General features: G+C 39.4%; 3 protein-coding genes and 1 non-coding gene across 5 annotated transcripts; 2 read left to right on the plus strand and 2 right to left on the minus strand.

Annotated features, from left to right (window-relative positions):
- The first annotated feature begins 472 nt into the window (after nucleotides 1–472).
- smu1b (SMU1 DNA replication regulator and spliceosomal factor b) lies at nucleotides 473–8,074 on the plus strand. Its single transcript, XM_018695643.2, has 12 exons — nucleotides 473–727; nucleotides 2,022–2,232; nucleotides 2,308–2,460; nucleotides 2,547–2,663; nucleotides 3,208–3,330; nucleotides 3,897–4,016; nucleotides 4,235–4,351; nucleotides 4,493–4,620; nucleotides 6,226–6,352; nucleotides 6,474–6,635; nucleotides 7,203–7,355; nucleotides 7,536–8,074. Exons 1-12 carry the CDS (start codon nucleotides 702–704, stop codon nucleotides 7,632–7,634), a joined length of 1,536 nt encoding a protein of 511 aa, XP_018551159.1. The 5' UTR covers nucleotides 473–701; the 3' UTR covers nucleotides 7,635–8,074.
- A 1,525-nt stretch (nucleotides 8,075–9,599) lies between these two features.
- On the minus strand, nucleotides 9,600–16,859 carry dnaja1 (DnaJ heat shock protein family (Hsp40) member A1). Its single transcript, XM_018695644.2, has 9 exons — nucleotides 16,745–16,859; nucleotides 14,907–15,051; nucleotides 14,294–14,483; nucleotides 13,265–13,369; nucleotides 12,808–13,035; nucleotides 12,607–12,721; nucleotides 12,396–12,511; nucleotides 11,789–11,889; nucleotides 9,600–11,568 (listed from the first exon to the last, which is right to left on the minus strand). Exons 2-9 carry the CDS (start codon nucleotides 15,036–15,038, stop codon nucleotides 11,335–11,337), a joined length of 1,221 nt encoding a protein of 406 aa, XP_018551160.1. The 5' UTR covers nucleotides 15,039–15,051; nucleotides 16,745–16,859; the 3' UTR covers nucleotides 9,600–11,334.
- Nucleotides 16,860–16,902: 43 nt separating this feature from the next.
- On the plus strand, nucleotides 16,903–19,802 carry aptx (aprataxin). Of its 2 annotated transcripts, XM_018695645.2 has the most exons (7): nucleotides 16,903–17,059; nucleotides 17,436–17,482; nucleotides 17,723–18,001; nucleotides 18,130–18,189; nucleotides 18,295–18,521; nucleotides 19,136–19,239; nucleotides 19,332–19,802. In XM_018695645.2, the coding sequence occupies exons 1-7, from the start codon at nucleotides 16,930–16,932 to the stop codon at nucleotides 19,484–19,486; spliced, it is 1,002 nt and encodes a 333-aa protein (XP_018551161.1). In that variant the 5' UTR covers nucleotides 16,903–16,929; the 3' UTR covers nucleotides 19,487–19,802. The 2 variants fall into 2 exon arrangements, with proteins under 2 accessions (XP_018551161.1, XP_018551162.1); XM_018695646.2 differs by lacking the exon at nucleotides 17,436–17,482 and having other exon boundaries at nucleotides 17,840–18,001.
- Nucleotides 19,803–21,348: 1,546 nt separating this feature from the next.
- Nucleotides 21,349–21,422, minus strand: trnai-aau (transfer RNA isoleucine (anticodon AAU)). The gene has a single exon. It is a non-coding gene; the product is annotated as a tRNA-Ile (tRNA).
- Nucleotides 21,423–21,792: the final 370 nt, after the last annotated feature.

The following is a 21,792-nucleotide window of genomic DNA, read 5'->3' on the forward strand; positions in this document are numbered from 1 at the left end:
ATTAAATAACTATTCTCGCTTTAGTGGGACGTCGTGGCTGATTATCACTCAACAGCCCACTACAGCATTATACCCGTAGCGTGTAATCACAGGAAGTGACAGTGATGTCTGGTAATCACCACGAATACTGGGATTAAGTTTGAGAAATGACACACTACTCAAGGCAAAGCTGTTCATAAGGCACAGACGCACCCAGTTCTGTATCTGCATATTGATGAGTATGGACTGATGCGATTTTCCGTTAGAGGTCGTTTTAGGAGCGGTGTTTGGCTCCTGTGCAGTGAGTTCCTAAAGGCGAGCACGCTCTGAGCCACGAGGTTTCTGTCCGTGGTGCTGATGCTGTTGTCGTGGCTCACTGCTGCTGCTGCTGCAGCATCTCGCGGAGCGTAGACCGCGAGCTCCGGCACACAACGTGCCCAAAAAAATGTTTCCTCCACACATCGGCATGCGTCAGGGGAAGAGAAGGAGGAGGAGGAGGGGGAGGTAGCACCAAGACTTTTGTGTGGCGGCGGCTGTCACAAGGTTTGCGACCACAAAAAAAAAATTAAATAAATAAATAAAAATCCTGGAGACACAAGAGAAGCACGTGTAGTGGGTGGTCCTCAGCACACGGCTTTCACGTGGCTTTAGCGAGCGCCGAGCCCGAGCCGGAGCCGCCGCACCGTCAGTCCGGTGCAGCACCAGCAGGAGACAACATCAGCATGGCTGCGGAGATGGAGCCCGCGGAGTGAGTGCTCTTTCCATGAGGGTTTTAATTAGTAAAGAATTAAGTTTTTAGTGACAGGGGCGGGGGACAATAATAGAAAAGTAATAATGATAAGACCTCATGTGTGACTGGGCAAAAAGAAAACATTAGTTTTCATTCATTATTGGAGGATGCGTGGGTCTGTTATGGTTATTACGCATTAAGTTTGGAGGTTGTATATTGTGTTTATGGCGTCCTTTGGGGAATTATTATTTTCCTGAGATGCTTGCGTCAGTCTAAAAACTTCATTCCTGTAGTTAATTTGTGATTATATTAATGACGGCATGACGCATGCTGAGGTGTTTTATTTAAAGAACTGGTCTTTTTCTATGACGCTGTTATTTATTGTCGCACAGTTTTTTTTTTCCACCCATGTGGGGTCTAATCGGTTGTGGAGCCTCCCATCCAATCACAGTCGCGCTCATTATTAATATACTGTTTATTGTGGTCAGTATGCTGCATATCTATGAGCAGTTTTGTCCGTGAGGCTGCTCAAACGGTCGCTTTGAGCCATTTAACCTGATGTTCTTTCTGATTAAGCTGAAGGGGAGAGAGGCGGGTCCAGGCTGTTTTGCAGTCACTATACACAGTGTCTGCTTCATCCACATGTGCCTGTTGATCTAATAGGCTCTCCACCCCCTGGCGAGGATGTGGGTTGTTTGTTTTCATTGGTTGGTTGCCTTGTCTTCCTGCGGGGAAACGTGGGGATGGAGTACACATTGTTGTCGAATTGAAACTCATCTTGTGGCTGGTTTCCTCTGGTGGGAGTAAAATTCAGATTGATAATTGAGTCACCAGGCAGTGCCGGTGATCCACGTCTTTGCGTGAATGTGCACGTGAAAGACCATAAAACTCCAGTCCTGCAGACTGACACTGACAGCCACATAATAGCACACAGCAGAGAGGTATGATAACGCCCAGCAGATGGCTTTGAAGTGGGACAGAAGTCCACATGAAGCAGGATCCCTGCTCTTGTCCTGTTATTATTATTTGTCTTTATCATCTATTATTTTCACTTCACCATGAGCTCTTGATCGTGTCAGACCATCCGCGGTCACAGCTGGAACAACATCTGGAAATCAAAGTGTTTAAGTGTCTAGCTGGTCACTCAGAGTCTCTAGAGACTGATAGAAGTGACTGACACTGAGGATTTGCACAGGCACAGGCAGAAAATGATACAAATTCAATCTTATAACACCTGAAACATAACAGTCTCTCTGTTCAGGCTTATCGGTCAACTTGTGGTAATGAGAATCATCCCCTCTCGTCTCTGTAGTGTGATCCGCCTGATAATGCAGTATCTTAAGGAGAACAACCTCTACCGAACACTGACCACCTTACAGGAGGAGACCACCGTCTCTCTCAACACAGTGGAAAGTATCGACAGTTTCATTGCAGATATAAACAGCGGACACTGGGACTGCGTTCTGCTGGCTATTGAGTCCCTGAAGTTGCCTGACAACACACTTATTGACCTTTATGAGCAGGTGAGCTTTGCACTGATCAGCTAATGCTTTTTTTGGGGGGGGGTATGATGAACATTAACCTCCCCACCCCAACAGGTCGTAATGGAGTTGATTGAAATGAGAGAGGTGGGTGCAGCTCGCTCACTCCTCAGACAGACTGACCCCATGATCATGTTGAAGCAGACTCAGCCAGAGAGGTACATCCACCTGGAGAACCTGCTGACGTGCTCCTACTTCGACCCTCGGGAGGTGAGACAATTAAGTTTTTACTTACTTTTAAACAACTGTATTAACAAGTTGCTTTTTAAAGCGACGTCCTCTTACTCCGTCTGCAGGCGTACCCGAAAGGCAGCAGCAAGGAGAAGCGGCGCAGGGCGATAGCCGAGGCACTCGCGAGGGAGGTCAGTGTGGTGCCTCCTTCACGCCTCATGGGGCTCCTGGAACAAGTCAGCGTGAGTGCACGGATCAATAGTCTTCTAATACTCACTCTAATTAAATGACAAGTGAAGCAGTTTAATTGATTCCCACAGCACTCTTATTTCCCTCATTTCTTTCACTATCACTGCTGTTATGTCCATAGTGTGTACCCACAGCAACTAGAGGCTCTTTAAGATGCTGAAAACATGTTTTTCAATCAGATTTTTCCTACTATTATCACTATTTACAATCATGTAACAGTAATACTTTAACACTAAGCTCATGAGTGTCAAACCTCAGTGGCAGCAGTGATTCCAGAGACTTCCTAAAGAAATTCCTCCCTCTCTTATTTTTTTTTCTTTTTTGCTATTTTTGGCATCTAAACAGAGAGAGTGGTACATTTTCCCCCAGGGAAAGGTTCTTGTTGATGGTTACACAAGCACTGCCAGCAGAATGTTTCAAGGGATAGAAATGTTCAAGAGGGCCGCCACCGTCGCACCAGTCGAAACCTGTCTAATGCCACGTGATGCACTCATACAAATTTCATATGCGAATCTAATTCTCATTCCTGCTCCTCAGTCTATGAGACTACAGCAGTACCCGGGTCATCTCTCCCCGGACATGACCATCGACACGTCCGGCAACAAGGAGAGACATGTGGAGAAAGAGAGCTTTCCAACGCAGCTGTACCGTCACATCAAGGTGAACAACACAGGGTCTGATTAACAAAGAATCACATATTATATTCTATAGATCAGTGTTTAGGTTCTCTTGGGGCAACAGTCAGATTTAGTAGTTGTATAATATAGTGCAAGTGCAGTAAATAAGAGCTTGTTTAATTGATGTTTTGTCTAGTTTTTTATCTTTTTGTTCATTAGCCCCACAATATATTTGGCACACACACACACACACACACACACCCCCCCACCCCCACCCCAAAAAAAAATTAATTGCTTTACTCACCTGAAGGCACTTGTCTCTGGCTGTGCTTTCATCACTTCCATCCAGATGGAGCTGCCTGAGTTGCTCGTCCTTGCTTTTCTCTGCCCAAGGTTATAAGTGAGCGTGGTCAGCCCACACAGCAGCAGACTGTTGGAGAACTTTATGTCTCCCCGAGGTCACTTGATTATAATTTGTGCTTTATTTCTCAATGCCTCTGGATCACAGACTGCAAACCAAACAGGAAAGTGTGTGTTTTTTTGTTTTTTTTGGGAGGCAGTCGAGTGTTGATGATGAGTCATTTCTCTTTGTGTGACTTTAATCCGCAGTTTGGACGACGGTCACATGTGGAGTGTGCCCGTTTCTCTCCAGATGGAAAGTACTTAATCACCGGATCAGTGGACGGGTTCATTGAGGTCTGGAACTTCAACACTGGAAAAATTAGTAAGGTTAGTATTTTTCATATTATAACACTATGAAATACTGAGACGTCTACTTTTGCTTTCTCTTATGTCGTTTTGGAAGCTTGTACCTGTTTATGCATTCTAACTAAGTATTATTTTGTAGCATATTGTTTTAGATTGTTTATGTTTCATTGTTTTACTGTTCTGTTTATGCATGTGTGTGTGTGTGTGTGTGTGTGTGGGTGTTTGCATGAATGAAACAGGATTTAAAGTACCAGGCCCAGGACAGCTTCATGATGATGGATGATGCTGTGCTGTGTATGTGCTTCAGTCAGGATACTGATCTTCTGGCAACTGGAGCTCAGAATGGCAAAATAAAGGTTGGATCATCATTACAGCACCCTTCTTTGACGACTCAATAATCACCCTTACTTAACCAATACTCTAGATTTAAAAAGTGTATGTGTGTGTTGTTGTTGTTGTTGTGTGTGTGTGTGTGTGTGTATGTGTGGGGGTGGTAGGTGTGGAAGATCCAGAGTGGTTTGTGCCTGCGCAGGTTTGAGCACGCTCACAGCAAAGGTGTGACCTGTTTGAGCTTCTCCAAGGACAGCAACCAGATCCTCAGTGCCTCCTTTGACCAGACTATCAGGTGGGATGTGACAGTATCATGATCTCTGGGAACCAGAAACACACTGAAAACTAAAGCTGTTGTTCCAGATGGGACTAAAGTATATGCATGCGTATTTGTTTTGTTTAGTCTTAAGGAGCGTGGCTCTGTAATTTAACTGAGAACAACTGTAAACACAGAGTGCACACATATGGGGTCTTAGAGAGTCTTGCAAATGGTTTAAATGACATAATATTTAACTTTGTAGAAAACTGATTAACTTAAGTCTAAATTTATAGTCAATTAATAACTCAATATACAAATAAATGTATCATTTTAAAGATAATTCAGAAATGATGCACATGTAGTTTATGAAAGGTTATACAAAAGACACGGTAGGAGTCTATTTCAATTTCTGAAATCTTGTGTCAAAACTTCGCTCGTCTGCTGTGGGAGGAAGCGAGAGCTCTCAATGACCTCAGACAAGACTCACAAAAGTTTCAAAGGCGGACACAGGGGCGTCAGTTCAGCTGAAGGAAAGCAGAAAAGCTCTTTTTACATCCCACAGTGGATTAGCGAAATGTTACCACAACAAGGAAAAGTAGATGGTGAAAGCATCTGGCAGTCTCTCTCTCTCTTTTTAACCCTGTAATGTCTCTAAAAAAATGAAAATTAGTTATATTTAACTCGACCCGTAGACCCATAAGAATCCCCAGGTTGCTCAAAAGCAGATTTTTTCAAACAACTTCCCTTGAGGAAGTCAGAAGCAGAGAGGTCACTCTACAATTTCATTGTATATTTACTTAATTTTCTATATCAGGTAAAATTAGGATTAAGTTGATACCTTTGATGTAAATTGACCCACAACTGTTTGGTAGAGGCTTCTAAAAAACAAAACAAAAACAAAAAAACAAACAAAATCAGAAAATATTTTTTTACTGTGTGGAACCATTATAGGTTTAAAGCAGCATTATCAAATGGATTTAAGAAATTAAGCTATTTATTAAGACGTGAGTTTTTAATTTATTCATTGTGCAATTAAACATTAATTAATTGGAACTGGACTTAATTGCTTTCAAATATCACTTATATCATATGTTGCTTGCTTGCATAGTGCACCTAGAAAGGTAGGCTTTCTTCTCTGTCTCTCTCTCTCTCTCTCTTTCACACACACACACACACACACACACACACACACACACACACACGCACTGAGTCTCCTTCATATCTGAGGAGTTGAAGATCTATTTCTGACTGGGGGGTGTAGGCTGAGCTTCTTCTTCTGTGTTGGAAGCACATGTGCAGTGTGGGTGTAGCTGAGATACCATGTGCTCAGGCACAAAGCTGCAACATGTTCCTCTGCTTGCAATTCCACGAGCGGGGAGTCTGAATTGTTTACATACACTAAATCATCCTCCCAGAGACGGAGTGAGTCAGTGAGCATTAGGCATTTTGTCATGGTTTAGCTAATCTGCACCCAGTCTCTCCACGGGAGCTAAAAATAACACATCTGCAGCTCAGCAACACGTTTTTGTCTGCTCTCAAGAAAAATCCCCACTCGAGTTGAGTCAGGGCTGCTGTTTTATTTGTTTTGGGTATTTTTAACAGCTTTTATGTCAGTCAATTATCCAACGTTGTCATTTTCAGAATCCATGAACTGAGGTCAGGCAAGACACTAAAGGAGTTAAATGGCCATTCATCGTTTGTAAATGATGCATCTTTCACTCAAGATGGATTTCACATCATCAGTGCCTCATCTGATGGCACTGTTAAGGTACAATGAGCCCAATTATTAAATGACTATAATTCAGGTCTGTGCTGCATCAGTCTTATTATGTAAATGTGAAAGTGCTGTAATATGGTGAAATTTGTATTATTCCCTGTGTATTTTCTAGATTTGGAACACAAAGACTTGCCAGTGCATCCACACTTTCAAATCACTGTCCCAGACATCAGAGGTCCCCGTCAACAATGTGCTTCCTCTACCCCAAAACCCAGAGCACTTTGTGGTTTGTAACCACTCCAACACGTTGGTCATCATGAACATGCATGGTCAGGTGGGAGCTCTGTGACCTATAAGCTATCCATAATCATTGTTCAAATCCAAAAAGTACTTATATATTAAGAAAAACTGCATTAACATTACTAGAATGTTGCCATAGTCGTTTTTAAAGGAATTAGGCTGCAGCTAACAGTTCCTTTCATTTTCAAATTGCTTGGTCTGTAACATGTCAGATTTAAAATTTCCCACAGATGAAGGGGAATATTCAGCTTCTTTGTTTTATTTGACCAATAGTTCAAAACCCAAAGATACTAAGTTTACTATCATATATCATGTAGATAACTATCAAATCCTCAATTTTTAGAGGAATTATATAAATAATATAATATAATGAAGATAATTAATAGAATATCAAAAAGTTGATTGTCAAAATTTTATGTCAAATGACCACTTGATAAATTGTCTAATTACTGAAGCTCAAAAAAAGATAGTTTGACATTTCTGTTTTGCTAAGCTAAGATAAGCTAAGCTAACTGAACCGGCTGCTCCAGCTTAAACTAGCACCCACATGACACCTTAACATCTCTGTGGAAACGAAATGTCTTCTGCTCTCTCTCCTCAGACCGTGAAGACCTTCAGCTCAGACAGAAAGGAAGGAACAGACTTTGTGTGTTGCACCCTGTCACCCCGCGGGGAGTGGATTTACTGTGTGGGGGAGGACTTAGTGCTGTACTGCTTCAACTATACGACAGGAAGGCTGGAGAAAACGCTGACCGTAAGCTCTGCTGCTGATATTCACTCATTATCAAAGTCTGTTAGACTAGGCAGTTCATCCACTCTGGCTGCCAGTTTTTTAGCCTAGTTATTTTCTGACTGTCACTGCTGCAGTGTAGCAGTTCTACAGGGGGCTAACAGCAGAGAGTGAGCGGTGATCTGTGTTCCTCTGCACCCACAGGTTCACGAGAAAGATGTCATTGGCATCGCTCACCATCCACATGAGAATCTGATCGCCACACACAGCGAGGACGGCCTCCTAAGGCTATGGAAACCTTAAACTGTCGTCTGTATCGTAATATGGAGGACTGAGAGAGCCATACACACGGTTATAAAGCAATTCATTCATTCCAGTTTAACTGTGCATTAAAGAGATCACTTAATAAAACACCTTACCAATGGAAATGTTCATCCATCAGTAAACTATAAACCAGCTCACTGATTGTGAAAACAATCTCACCACAAGGACCGTTTAGAGGCCGTTTGAGACTCTTAGTCATATCACATCATCTTCATCTGCACATGGATTTTCCAAGTTGTTACCTCTAAATGTCAAAGAGTTCAGGAAAGATTTAGCCACATAGCGGGAAAGTGGTGAAATAGTGGAGGAGACCCGTGGAAAAGGTAAAAACAAGACAAGTTAGTGAATCAAAGCGGAAATGAAAAAATAAGGCTGTTGCCCAAAGCAGCAAACAAACAACAACAACAAAAAAACACAACTTATTACTGAAGATGTAAATCTTTAAAATCAGGTCGCTAAAATACAGTTATGATTGTAAGCAAAATAATTCCCTATAACAGCTGGGCGCTATGTTTTTTAAAAAATAATTATTTAACAGCAGTGTATAGTTAATTTGTTGGGGACTATTTTCAGCTGCAGATAGATACACAACTCATTTAAAAGCTTCATTTAATTGGGTCTTAATAAATCTATTTTAGTACATGTGCTTTATTAACTTTTGCGTCACTGTCTTGGTCCTCCATACTGTACACACTCTTCCTCATGGATCCAACTTCACCAGTGCAGTTTAAATCCCCATTTTCATCTCTTCTGTCTTTATTAGACATGAAAATGCATGATGGTGAACTGTCGTGAAAATATTCACAATAAAAACCGCCTCGTGTTTGGGCCTAAACAAACAATATCAGGTATATGATTCGTCAGCGTTTGGTTTATGAGACTTTTGTATCTTTGATTCGATTATGACTCAGATGTAATGACTTGTTTTGTCCTCTGTGTTCCCTGCATGCTACCTCAGTTGCAGTGTCTAAATGTGGCTCTACAATACTTTTAGTACTCCTTCAAATTATGCATGATAACTAATGGTAAACCTCAGCAGAGCTCCAGTGACACATCTGTACCCTGTGTGTATATAATAAATGTGTTTAACACAGTCACATCACTGTCATTTTGTTGTATTGACTGTAATTGGTGTTCTCGTGCATCAGTGGGACATGTATGCCTGCAAGAAACAGAGCTACTGCCTCAACCGGTATTTATTTATTTGTACTTTCTGGTACTATCTGTCACCTGTCACTGTACCAACCAATTATCTGTCACTGTTGTGAAAAATCAGTCATTGCACTCTATTTTCTATATTAGTCATTGTTGTATATATATATAACACTGCCAGCCATGTCAAAAATGATTATCAATAAAATTTAAAAACCTGAATTTGTCATATTTTTCACTGAGCTATCAGATATTTTTCACTTTCTAATTTCCAGACAGCCAAATTTAGAAAGATATGACGTCTGTGTAAAACAACTAAGCCTGTCTGTACATAAATAAATGGTTTAACAGTGGAATTAAATCTATTAGTGCAACATTTATTTCCTGCTCTTGTAACCATGTTCTGAAGTTATTCTTTAAAACAATTAACATTCACATTTAGAGGCTGGAACCGATGCCCGAGGGCTGGCAGAAGAGAAACATTTATAATAATGCTTCTGTTCCAGTGTTTAAGAATAGCACCATTATTTTATTTATATCCTATCCAGTAACAAAAGCAATAATTTTGTGGAATAAAATAAAACCCTATTTAATGATAGAATGCAGACTGAAAATAAGAGCAGAGTTACTCCAGAAAAGGACATAGGCATTGTCGCAGTTTCAAGCTTTCAGTTTCACTTTGAAATCATCATCAAACTGCACAGATGCCTGTGTCATTTTGTGATGTGACTTCACTCATGTATTTTAAGGTATCAGCAGATCTCCTGGTAAAAATAATAAATCTCTCTAACAAACAGTAACATCACAATTTAATTAAACTGCATTTAATTAGAAAACATGAGCACAAACAAGTGGATCATTGGTCCTAACACACACACAGTCAAATTAAGACCCTGACAACACTTATTTGAGTTGAATTCCCCTGACATTGTGACTACTCAACTACAGAAATTTGCATCAGCTCTTAAGAACAACTGTAATACAATTTAAGGAGCATAGTTGTGTTTTACAATATCCAAGGCAAAAAATAATAATCAATGAAACACACAACAAACTGTATCATCAAGTAACTTCAAGTTAAGTTATGATAAGGCTTTCAAACAGGCAGACACTTCATTGAGGTATCAGGTGTGCCAATTTTAAGCCCCATTTGGCATTTACAATTAGGATTGAAAATATGGAAAAAAAAGACACACTTAATAGCTTGTGGGCCAACGCCAGCAAAAACCCATCAACAAGTTTAACTTGCTACTTTGATTAAAATTTGTCATTTAAATTCTAGATTTTGAGAAATAACTCAACTTTAAATTTTCTAATGATTTTAAAACCATGTCTGAAATAAACTCAAGAACATCCTTTAAAAAAACCTTTAAAACAACAACCAAGACATAAGCCGCTCTTTTTCAACTTGGGTGCAACTTGGCACTTTTTTTTTTAGGAGAGGAAAACATTTGTCATCAAGGCGTTAGGGGCTTCTTCCATCTGCGAGTTATCAAAGTTTCTGTTCTATACTGTGTTTGGGTAAAGTTATCCAACCTGCTCCCTGGAGACCCCACATAATCTGTTCATTATTTTCAAAATAAAGTGACTTCTTAATCATGTTTGACCTTTGTTTGCTGAATACCTATCCCGCCATGCATATTTGGCTCATATATATACATACATACATATATACATATGTATGAGATGTTCCACTTTCCATACAAGGTTTCCAAAACAAAAACAACTGTGACATCACAACAAACAAGTGACTACAGCTCAAAAATAAAAATATTAAACTAAACTTAAATATTAGTTTGAACAATCTACAATTTAGTGGCTCGAACCTAAAAACTCTCCTGCCTAAATCATTATTATGTTTACATCTTCCTGTCACAATATTGTTTAGAAATGTTTAGAAAATAGCCCTTGAAAGGGTGGAACAGTAGAAATGTTTAACGTCAAGTATCGATGCATATCCCTCTCCACAACCACCATCATCTGAAGATTGGTCTTCACACACAACTGATTGAGTGAGTCATCAACAAGTGGTTCACAACAACAACTGATTTACTAACACTAATTAAAAAAGGTTATTCCCAGGTTAATGTTGGCCATCAGTTTTAGTGTAACTGCATAAAGGCAGGCAGTCCTTGTCTAGACAAAGCAGCTTTTCTTTCCTCTGAAGCCTCTGTAATACCAGCCCTCATCTATAATCACAGTGTGACTTGGAAAAGAAGAAAAAAACTAAAAATATTTTTTAAAAAATGTAATAATGTACCAGAGGTGACAAGAAATCCCATTAACCTGGATCCAAGTTTAGTTCTGGAACTTAAAGATACTCCACTAAAAAGTATTACAATAAATCAGGAGGGCGTTGGGACACAGTTGTATGACTCAGCTTGAAAGAAAACTTCAACGAGCAAACAGTTATGATTTTCAGAAAAGTAATAAAATAAAAAGTGCGCAAATTTTCAAAAAGGTGCTTTGCTTTAGAGATGAGAGTTTGGGCTTCTGGAATGAGACTGATTCACAAGACTGTTGTAATTTAAGATGTCTGGCACTGAACACCTCCGGTGCTGGCGTAGTCGTCTTCGTCCATGTAGTAGTACTGATGGTGGCGTCTTTTTCTGTTCTCCAAGTCACAGTCCTCCAGGTCGGCATAGATGTAGAGGTCATCGTCCATGCTGTCTGGCTGCTCTGCGTCCATCTTTTCTGGGAGATAGCGCTCCAGCTCCTTCAGCTTGTGCTTGGGGAGGAAATTGGCTTGTGGAAACACGACCTAATGGAAACAACCATTAACAACCTTGTTAACAGTTCAGCACAGTGGCTTGTCAGGCTAATATTTTAATATACATGTGTCAAAATGCTAACTTCTTTTTGTGCGTGTGAGGCTGATGTACATTAATTTCTCTTCACAGAAGGGAAGGCACATGTAAGGTAAAAATAAAGTTGATATGTAAAAGGATAAAAGAGATATTGGGAAAAAAAAAAAGACGTACAGAGAAGTGAATAATAAGGCGTCCCTTCTCAAACGGTCTGCGATACATGGGCATCCCTTCATTCAAGACACACTTTGTGTCTCCAGGCTTGATCAACTCTCCTGTAATTAAATGAGTAATTAAAAACCATGGGTCATCTTAGTCATGTAAAACTGAAAACATGAAAAGTATTTTTACTGGTTACTGACTAGATGATGATGATGGGATATTCTACATCCTCTAGTCATCTGAAAGAATCTTGCCATCTGGCTATCATTCATTTATTATCAATTATGATAAATTTTTACAGTCCAGTTTTACAGTTTTTTTTTTTGACAGATGACCTACACCAATTGTGAGGTATAAGTCACACCTTGACTAAATAAATAAATAGAAATGTGAATAATGGATAATAAAACAATTCTTTGCTATTGTCTATTCACAGGATCTGCTGTGCAAATATTTCTGACATAAAATGGATGCTTTATAGTATGGTCAACTTCTTGACTTATATTAATTACATCAAACCAAGGACACTGAAAAGCACACTGTTAGGCATTTGGTCTGACTGCAAACTAAATATCTGCTAATTTGACAGGTAGCTAAGCATTTAATGAATTTGTTTTACCTGGATGTGAGGTGATGAGGAGAGTTCTGTTGTCCAGTGTCGGAACAGGTTTCTTGAAACCACATAAAGCTTCAACCAGCTGTAACTCCATAGACATGACCAGGTCCTCTCCTTTCCTGATGACAACAGCAAGAACAATTTAAGGACACTCAAGGTGCGAGCACAGATAACGTCAGTTACCAAAGACATGTGATAACAGAGAATATTTTACCTGGTAAAACGTGAATGTTCTCGCTGATCCAGGACAATGATGATATCACCTGGCTCAAGTCCTGGCTCCTGATCTCCCTCTCCATGGAAAACAATCTTCTGGCCATCTCTCATTCCTGTGGCAGTGCAGTGACCAGGTTTGTTCTGTTCTAGTTTGATCTTAAACCAATCACAGATACATCAGCTCTCCCCACACTCTCACCTTTGTCGATGTGGACCTCCAAGATCTTCTTCTGTCGCAGGATCTTCCGGCCTACGCATGCTTTGCAGCGGTCCTTGTGGCTTATTCTCTGTCCTTGGCCCTGACAGCTGTGGCACACTGTGGACACTTGCTGGACCATACCTGGTATTAGCTGGTGCACACGGACCTGCATGCCTGTGCCATGGCAAGTCATGCACATCTGTGCAGCTCCTTTCCGACTCCCTCGACCTAACAAGAGAGAGAAAAAAAAGAAAAAAAGTTAAAGGCTATCTTTGTGTGTTAGATCTGGCTTATTTCCAAGCTATTATGAGACTGATGTGTTTTGTTATTGGACAAAGAGCCTTTTTATGGCTTGCCTGGGTGTGCCTGAACTGAAAAGCCTCCTTGGGTTACTTAACAAGCCCAGTGATGGATACTAATGAAAGCATATAAGTAACTCACATAGCCAAAGACGTACCTTCACATCTCTCACAGATAGTATTCTTCTGGACATTGAGTTTTCTTGTAGCTCCATTATAAAGATCTTCCAGTGTCACTGAAATCTGATGAACAATGTTCTTCCCTGGGGTGAAACAAAACATTATATTGTGAGACAATTCACAGCAAAATATTGTTTCTTGGGATAAGGTTACACTCCTTGTGTTTGATTCTTTAATATCAGTTTCCTCACAGATTTCATTACTACACATGTTTAGATAAACAAGCCTAAACTTCTGCTACCAAAACCAAATAACTGTTCAAAAACTACTGTCACTCAAAACTGTTACAGAAGATGACAGTGGGTTGCAGATAGGGGGAAGTGGTGTTTAGAGGCTCAGAATAGTTTCCTTGGCAAAACTGCACAGTCACAAATAAAACAGCTGATGTACAGCCAGAGTTAAGACATATTCTGTCAAACATTTGTCACGCTTGTTTGATAGCCCTGGGTTTTGGCTGCAGTGTGATTGCTCACAAAGACAAACTGGAGGAAGAATGTGGGGAGGATTCATTAGAGCATGAGAAATTCTTGTTTTGTTCCCTTTAAAAACAGCTGCAGGGAGAAAACAATGAAGCTAAGTCACGCATTCTGCAAAGTACAACTGCAGCGATTAATCACATCAATCAAGAAGTTGATATTCTGATAATCGTTGAAGTAATTTTTCAAGTAAAAATACCAAACGTTGATGACTTCAGGTTCTTAAACAGGAGAATGTGATACACTGATGTTGTCACCTTGTGCTCTAGGATACTGTGCTGGCATTTTTCACTGTTTTCTGATGATTTATAGACGAAACAATTAATTGATTAATCTATAATGAAAGTGTTCAATGCTGGACCTTCCTCTTCAACAGAACTGGCTCTGACTCAGAAGATGCGTCAGTAAAAAGACATTTTGTGTTGTATGTAACTCAGTAAGACCTCAAAACTCTCAAACCAGAAATACAGACACTTCACAAACTTCTAACATCTTTTCAGCTCACTGGTTGTTTCTCTAACATTCCCATACCTTTTCGCTCCCTGTGCATCCGACTACCTCCACCAAAAAACAGGTCAAAGATGTCCATGGGTGATGCAAAGCCCCCACCGCCGCCACCACCCGTTCCTCCTTCCTTTATAGCTTTTTCACCTCCACGGTCATACAGCTCTCTCTTCTTGGCATCTGACAGAACCTCATATGCCTGTGAGATCTGCTTGAACTATGAAAAACAAGAAACAAACAAACACATAATTTTGTGGAAGGTGAAACATTTTTGGCATTATAAAAAATATTGAATTTTTTGACATTGTATGCAAAACAACAGCTGAGGTCTGATAATAAGTGAGCTCTTCAAATATTACTTTTACATGAATCCTATAAATGCAACAAGAAAATGTGATAAATCTATCAAGAAAAAACTGATTTATCAAAAACTACCTGTAACCTGTTTCATCTGATGCACTAACCTATACTATTTCATTTGTTAATAACATCCAGATCGATTTTAAACTAGACTTTAGGATTTAAGGCATTAATAGAGCTGTGTCTTCAGTACCACTGCTAATTGGAGGATTTCCAAACAAGAAAAATTGACTGCAGCTGCTTGTGTTAATGTTTATAGTTGTAATAAAAAGGTGCTTACCTTCTCTCCTTCTGTGGGATTTTTGTCAGGATGATATTTCAAGGCTAGTTTACGATAGGCCCTTTTCAGTTCATCAGGAGTAGCATTAGGTTTCACACCCAGTGTGTCATAGAAGCCCGTTTCCTTGACCATGTTTGCAGCTAACCTTAAAAAAGTAAAAGACAGAAAACACACAGTCAGTATTTCAGTACTCAGTTCCAAAACCCTACCACAAAAATCTAACCAGAATGACCTTGCCTACAAATATTTGGTCTCTGAGCTAAGAGCAAAACAACAGGGAGATACACTGGCACCATAAGGATGTTAATGTATGTGTCAAAATTTTGTATATATATCATATCTACCTAAATGTACCCAAATATCAGGCAGTGATAAGGGTTGTGTGATATTTATAAATGTGTGTCTAGATTTATACTCGGTTGCCAGTTTTAGTAGCAAAGCACAAGTTAAACTAATGCTGTGATTGAAATAACATCATGGTCCAATAAATCTGACTTTTATGAAGAATAGTAAGTTTTAAAGGCATGTTAATACAACTTAATGGTCATTTTTGTGGCTGCAACTTATGGTGCTGCTGAACTGTGCTGCATTCCCAAAAATAACAAAAAAAAAAAAAAAAATACCTTGCAGTATAATGCAATACTACTCAAGAAAACAAGAAAGTGCAGCTTCCAAAATGACTACAAATTTAAATCAACACCTTTCTTAATCAGCTGGGTGTACCAGATGAACTGGCAGATGAGTGTTAATGGTAAAGGATGACGGGGGATGGATGATGAGGATGAATGCATTGTTACTCTTTATTTCATGAAGTCAACAAAGTAGGAAAAAAGAAGTCAGTGCCTATTATTATTCTGCTTTGAGTTATGTGGCAGCCAGTGGCACAGGAAGCACTGCAAAGGTAGAGAGAAGAATGGACTCCACTAAATATCAGCAGATGAAAATGTAGATGCAAATGACATGCAGTCAGCCAGGAAAGTGAAACTGAAGGGAGACTATCTTCTATTCAATAGGACAGTGATCCAAAGCAAACCTGAAAATCCACCATGCATTACTTTAAGAAATATCACAGTCCCCTGACTTGAACATCGCTGAATATCTGCTGGAAGATCTTAAAACATGCTGTGTGAGCAAAACAGCCTAAAAATATCACCTAAAGTGAACTAGAGGAAGAATGGGTGAAAATTCCTAAATCGAGAATAGAAAGTGTTAGCTGGCTGCAGAACGTTTGAAAGCTGTGATATCTGCCAAAGGCGGTGGGGAGCTTAAAGTACTGACTTAGCAGGGGGGCCACATCACCAACAGAGATTGTTTTTTTTTTTTTTTTTTTTTTTTTTTTTTTTACTTTCAAAAATCAACAAGATATGAAGCAAGTTTGCCCAGGGGTGCCAAAACCTTTTGCATACAACTGCAGCTCTATTTGGACCATGAACCTGACATAGGTGTAACGAATAGAGAACACTGAAGTGGAATAACATGTACAGAGGTTTAGATATAAGCCACTTTCAAACGTCACGCTTGTTTTGGTTCAAGAGTTGTTTTTTTCTTTGAAACAGGGGCTATTACACACGAACTACTGTATATGACCACCATAGATTTGTTTTTAGTTGACAGAAATATTGATTAACGCCGAAACATTAGCGACTACCTGTTACAATGCTCATGATGAAAACAGTAACGAGGTTTCACTTCTATCAGGCCCTACGTAGTGAGGCAGTGATAGCATGGCTAATGCTAACACACTAGCTAAGCTGCTTTTCAGACGTTGAGTCAAAAAAATAATTAAACATGACACTTGAATTAGAAACACATATACGACTGAATTGTTATTTTCCAACCTTATATGAAGACAATATTGTGAATCCTCATAAGTTTCAGGTCACACTTTAGTTACAGTTCACAGCGACGCTTCCAGATTTTTCCATGTGTGACGTCAATTTCCTGCGACCAGACTAGTCACCAAAACAAGCGTGAGCCGCCTCTCACAGATTTGTAAAACAAAAAAGCTCAATGAGATGATAAAATGCCAGTTTGCTGGCTTATCAGCGAGGAGGGTAATCATAAACCCATTCAGCTGCCCCACTTACAGACAGTTGTCCTGGGTCGAGGTCCAGAAACGACTATTAAAGACAAAAAATGCTCCCGGCAGCAAGGTAATATACTGATATACTGTTTAGCCGTTAGCTAAACTCATAGAGCAAGCAAGTAAACATAATGATATGTGACGCAGTTAAGCGTTATGAGACCAAGCTTAAACCTGATATTGACATTGATGGAAAGTAAATAAGTGCATTTACAAGTACTGTTGAGGTACTTGTACTTTATTTGAGTATTTGATATTTCCATTTCATGCTACTTGTACTCCACTATAATCCTATAATCCACTGCGTTTAATTTACAGCTTCGTTACTCGTTATTTAACGCATTAAGACTTGACATTCATGACATATTATAAAAACCATAATAAAAACATCTATATGTAGTAAAAACAAGCTTTAATTTATGCGCATGTTGTCCCTTCCCAACCAGTTGAATTGAAAGCAGAATGCAACAAAGGTTATGTCAAAGTTAAACAGGTAAGACACGTAAAAACATTTTTTCAATGTTAAACCCAGAAAATAATATGAATTAAGTTTAAAGCTGAGCTTGCTAGTCCTTATTGCTATTTTGAATATGCATTGTTAAATGCACACATTCTATTTAGTCTTCCAGTAATGATATTTTTTTTGTTTATTTTTTAAATTTCAGTAATTACTGAAAGGTCTTCCACAGGTTATTTAACACTCTGTGTTTCATCTCCCATCTTCATTCCAAAGCTGGGTGTGAACCCCACCTCCATAGACTCGGTAGTGGTGGGTACAGGCAATGACGTCAAAATGAAGCCCGGACAGCAGCTTCATATTGTCAATCAGCTCTATCCGTACACTGTACAGTTCAAGGAGGATCCCACCGGCAACCACGGTGGCACCAAAAGGCCACGAGAGTCAGCTTCAGAGAACAGAGAGAACCAGAGAGAGGCCCAGAAAATGAAAGTAGACAAACCGACAGAAAAGGTCTCTGTGACAGTCAGCCACGGAGACGCCACAAAAACCAGTGTGAGTAAAAAAAAAAAAAAAAGAAGAAGTGTGTGTGTGCACATATTCAACTTCTTTTGAATTATTATTATTTTAGAGCCGGTAAAAATGTTATACAAAAGAAACATGTTTCCTACAATCTGCTACAGGAAAGTGTTGGGCATTGGAGCCAAGGTCTGAAGACTTCAATGCAAGACCCAAAGATGCAGGTAGCTGGAGTGATGCTTACTGATCTGAAACATGGCTGGGTTTTTGACTGCATGATTTTCTCACCAAGTCTGGCTGTTAAATATCACTGTTTTGATTTTTTCTAGGTATACAAGGATGATAAAGTCGTAGTAATTAAAGATAAATACCCCAAGGCACGCTACCACTGGCTGGTCCTCCCGTGGCAGTCCATTTCTAGTCTGAAGGCGCTGCGTGAGGAGCACTGTGACCTGGTGAAACACATGCAGCAAGTTGCTGACCAGATGGTTCAGCAGTGTCCCAATGCTAGCTCACTACGCTTCCGCACAGGGTACCATGCCATCCCAAGTATGAGGTTAGTAATAACTTCTTGACTGTTGCTTTTACATTGAAAGACAGCTCTTGTGTTTTATCCCATTTCATACAATAATTAATATTTTACATTGTTGCCATCTATTTTCAAAAGAAACTAGTTTTTAAATCAATCAGCATACAGTGTTTTTCTATCTTTCAGGAAGCTGCTGATTTGATTTCAAGGTAGAACAGTATGTAAATTAACTTGCCTGGGTGTGCCATTAAATCACAATAAACATCACACCACATTGATTTTTACATGTATATATTTTTTATGTTTCTAAAAGTAAATACCACAACAAGTGCAAGAGGTATGGCAGGGTGTACAAAAGCAAGCCTACTTTGGATCACTCACTTTAGACAAAGAAATCAGTAGCCATTCATTGATGGTGTACACATAAATCAAACAAAACAAAACATTAGTTGAAAAATGGTAGCAGTGTAACATACACTGTATGTAATAAATGGAAAAAGTAATTCAAAGCATTGGTACAGTCTTTTAAATACAAAAGACTCTTAAAGTGCAAATTCAAGTCTTAAGTTCACAAGGTTGATGATCAGCACATATGTTGATGTAGACACATGAAAATAAATTGTGCTTATTTTCTTTTACAGTCATGTTCATCTCCATGTGATCAGCCAGGACTTTGACTCTCCATGTTTAAAGAACAAAAAGCACTGGAACTCATTCACAACTGACTACTTCATTGAGTCTCATGGTGAGAGCAAATTTAGTCTGTTTTAACCCGAAGTCTCTCAGTAATACACTTTGTCCATTACTGTGAATTTTATTTTTTTTCCTTATCTGCAGATGTCATTCAGATGCTTGAAACAAATGGAAAAGTCACTGTGAAAGAAGGCATGAGTGAGTTGTTGAAACTACCTCTCCGCTGCCACATGTGTCGCAAAGAGCTTCCCACTATCCCGGCTCTGAAGGAGCACCTGAAGTCTCACTTTCCCAGATAGGAATGTGACTTAAAGGAAGATACAATGCCTCAGATGTTCATGGGTTGAACACAGGACTCTTGGCACGTTTGATATTATTTTTGCCTGTTTATTATGATTTATAGTTTTGTAAAACATGTTTATCGAGTACTATAATTATGTGACCAAAACACAATGCTTATGTTGCATTTTCAGCTCATCATTTGTCAGTATGTTTAAGAGGAGGGTCACTGTTCAGCTGCATGTCATTCGACAGGTTCTGAGATTTATCATCTATTGTTCCGCAATTTTCCAACATGTTCAGATATGTTGTATTAAATATTTTGTAATAACTAAATAGGTGTTTTTTTTCATCTAAGATGAAAGAAAAACAAGTTTGATAGTACATTTGCTTTTGAATACTTTCAGTGCAGATTAAAGAGAAAAGGAAGCTGTCAGAATTATAATATTTTAACCTCCTGTATTCTCTATCCGCCACAGAAATGAAACAGAAAGTAAGAAAGAGGTTGCTACATTAGCTTGTTTCAAATGAAGCTGCAATGGCACAAGAAAATCTTGACCCTGAAGAAAAACTTTTTTCTTGATGAATTTACATAATGCCAGCCTGGAAAAATGAAATGTGATGACTGAGTGGGATGCTGTGGAGATAACACATCTCTTACTTGGTTACACAAGTGAGTTTGGAGGAGTTTATAGTGTTGCTGTCAGAGCTGCTGGTAACTTTAAGAACAAAATGAGTATTTAAGACATGCAGAAGAGTTGGAGCATTACCAGACACCAAAAAACAGCTTGGTGCCAGAGCAAGGGGCCATGGTTTCTCTGATATTATTACCTAATGATGACTGAAACTTGCACAGCCATGGACTGCTAATACTTGACAGAGCATGAATCTGTCTAAAATATTACAAGGAGGAGAAAGAGTGGTCCCTGTACACCTGTAGTCCACCTACACAGGTGTTTCCACTTACTGAGGCTGACTAGTCCTCCTCTGAGATCTGTGTGGGTGTTCACGGACGCTGCTTGATCGACATTTCTCTTATTCCCTTGTTAATTTAGTTTTGCTTGTGTGGTGGGTTCCTCTATTATTTTGATGACACTATTATGTAATTCCCAGCATAGTTCTGTTTAATTTTAAACTGAGCAGAATCATCCAGAATGAGTGAAAACACCAGTGGGGGTTGCAGGGCCTTACACAGCAACGAGAAGGGTTGACTTTGTCGCCATCTACTGCTGAGATTTTATACAGGCAGGGCTACGATACAAAGCTCTAGGATTTGAGTTTTGGTGTCAAAGACCCTGTTTCTCAAACGTGGCTAACATGCTGTTTTCAGGGTAAAATAACCCCTTTTACTCTCAGTGAAATAGTAAGTTTCACAATTTGAGGATTTATTGTTTTATCTTTGAACAAGATATCTTGAATGAATGGAGCGCTCAAAGTAAGGGTGAAATGAGTTGAAACCATGATCAGCATTCATATGGCTGGCTGACCCTGTGATTGCAGTTACATTGCACCGGAGCATCAGATTCACGGATATTCCTACAGGTTGGATGTTCCTACAGGTGTTATATTGTCAGACATTGTGCTCAATAATGTTTCCACGCTTTCAATCCGAAATGACCTGAGTGAAAATGTGTTGCGTGGATGTCGTGGTGTAAAAACAAAGAACAGGAAACAAAGCTACAAGCAGAGTTGTGTGTGTGTGAGAGGGGATCAAACACGGCTTATATGCATGGTGCACAGGTGTGACCAGTGTCACTGATTATTCTCCCAGTTCCCTCAGCAGCCGGAGGAGACAGAAAGCAGAGCAACAGCAGAGTAAACAGCCCAGTGTGACCGTTACAACCGTTAAGAAAAAAAATTAAAATTTACGAAAACGTTGGACTGGCCCGTACGGGGATCGAACCCGCGACCTTGGCGTTATTAGCACCACGCTCTAACCAACTGAGCTAACCGGCCATATTGGCAAAAGGGGGGAAAATGCTATATAGTCATTCGTTCATTTTGTTTCGTTTTCAGAATTGACTTAAAGATAGCATTCTCAAAAGTTTCAACATTTAAGCTTTGATAACAGAGGCCTGTTCTAACAAATACACCCAGTTATATATAACAATACCACAACGAAGTCCTGAATTCGGTTTTACTTAAAAGCACGGACGTATTCGCTGTAAAAAAAAAAAGTGCTTTAAGTATCAAAAGTAAAATGGCCGCATTCATATGTATACTTTCAAATATACATAAAGCATATTATTGATTATCATTACAGATGCAGACCCAGAGCCAATTTGAACTTCTTTACTGCAGCAAATTATCAGAGGCTGATCACAAT

This window comes from Lates calcarifer, linkage group LG5 (genome assembly GCF_001640805.2).
Source record: "Lates calcarifer isolate ASB-BC8 linkage group LG5, TLL_Latcal_v3, whole genome shotgun sequence".
Taxonomy (NCBI): domain Eukaryota; kingdom Metazoa; phylum Chordata; class Actinopteri; family Centropomidae; genus Lates; species Lates calcarifer.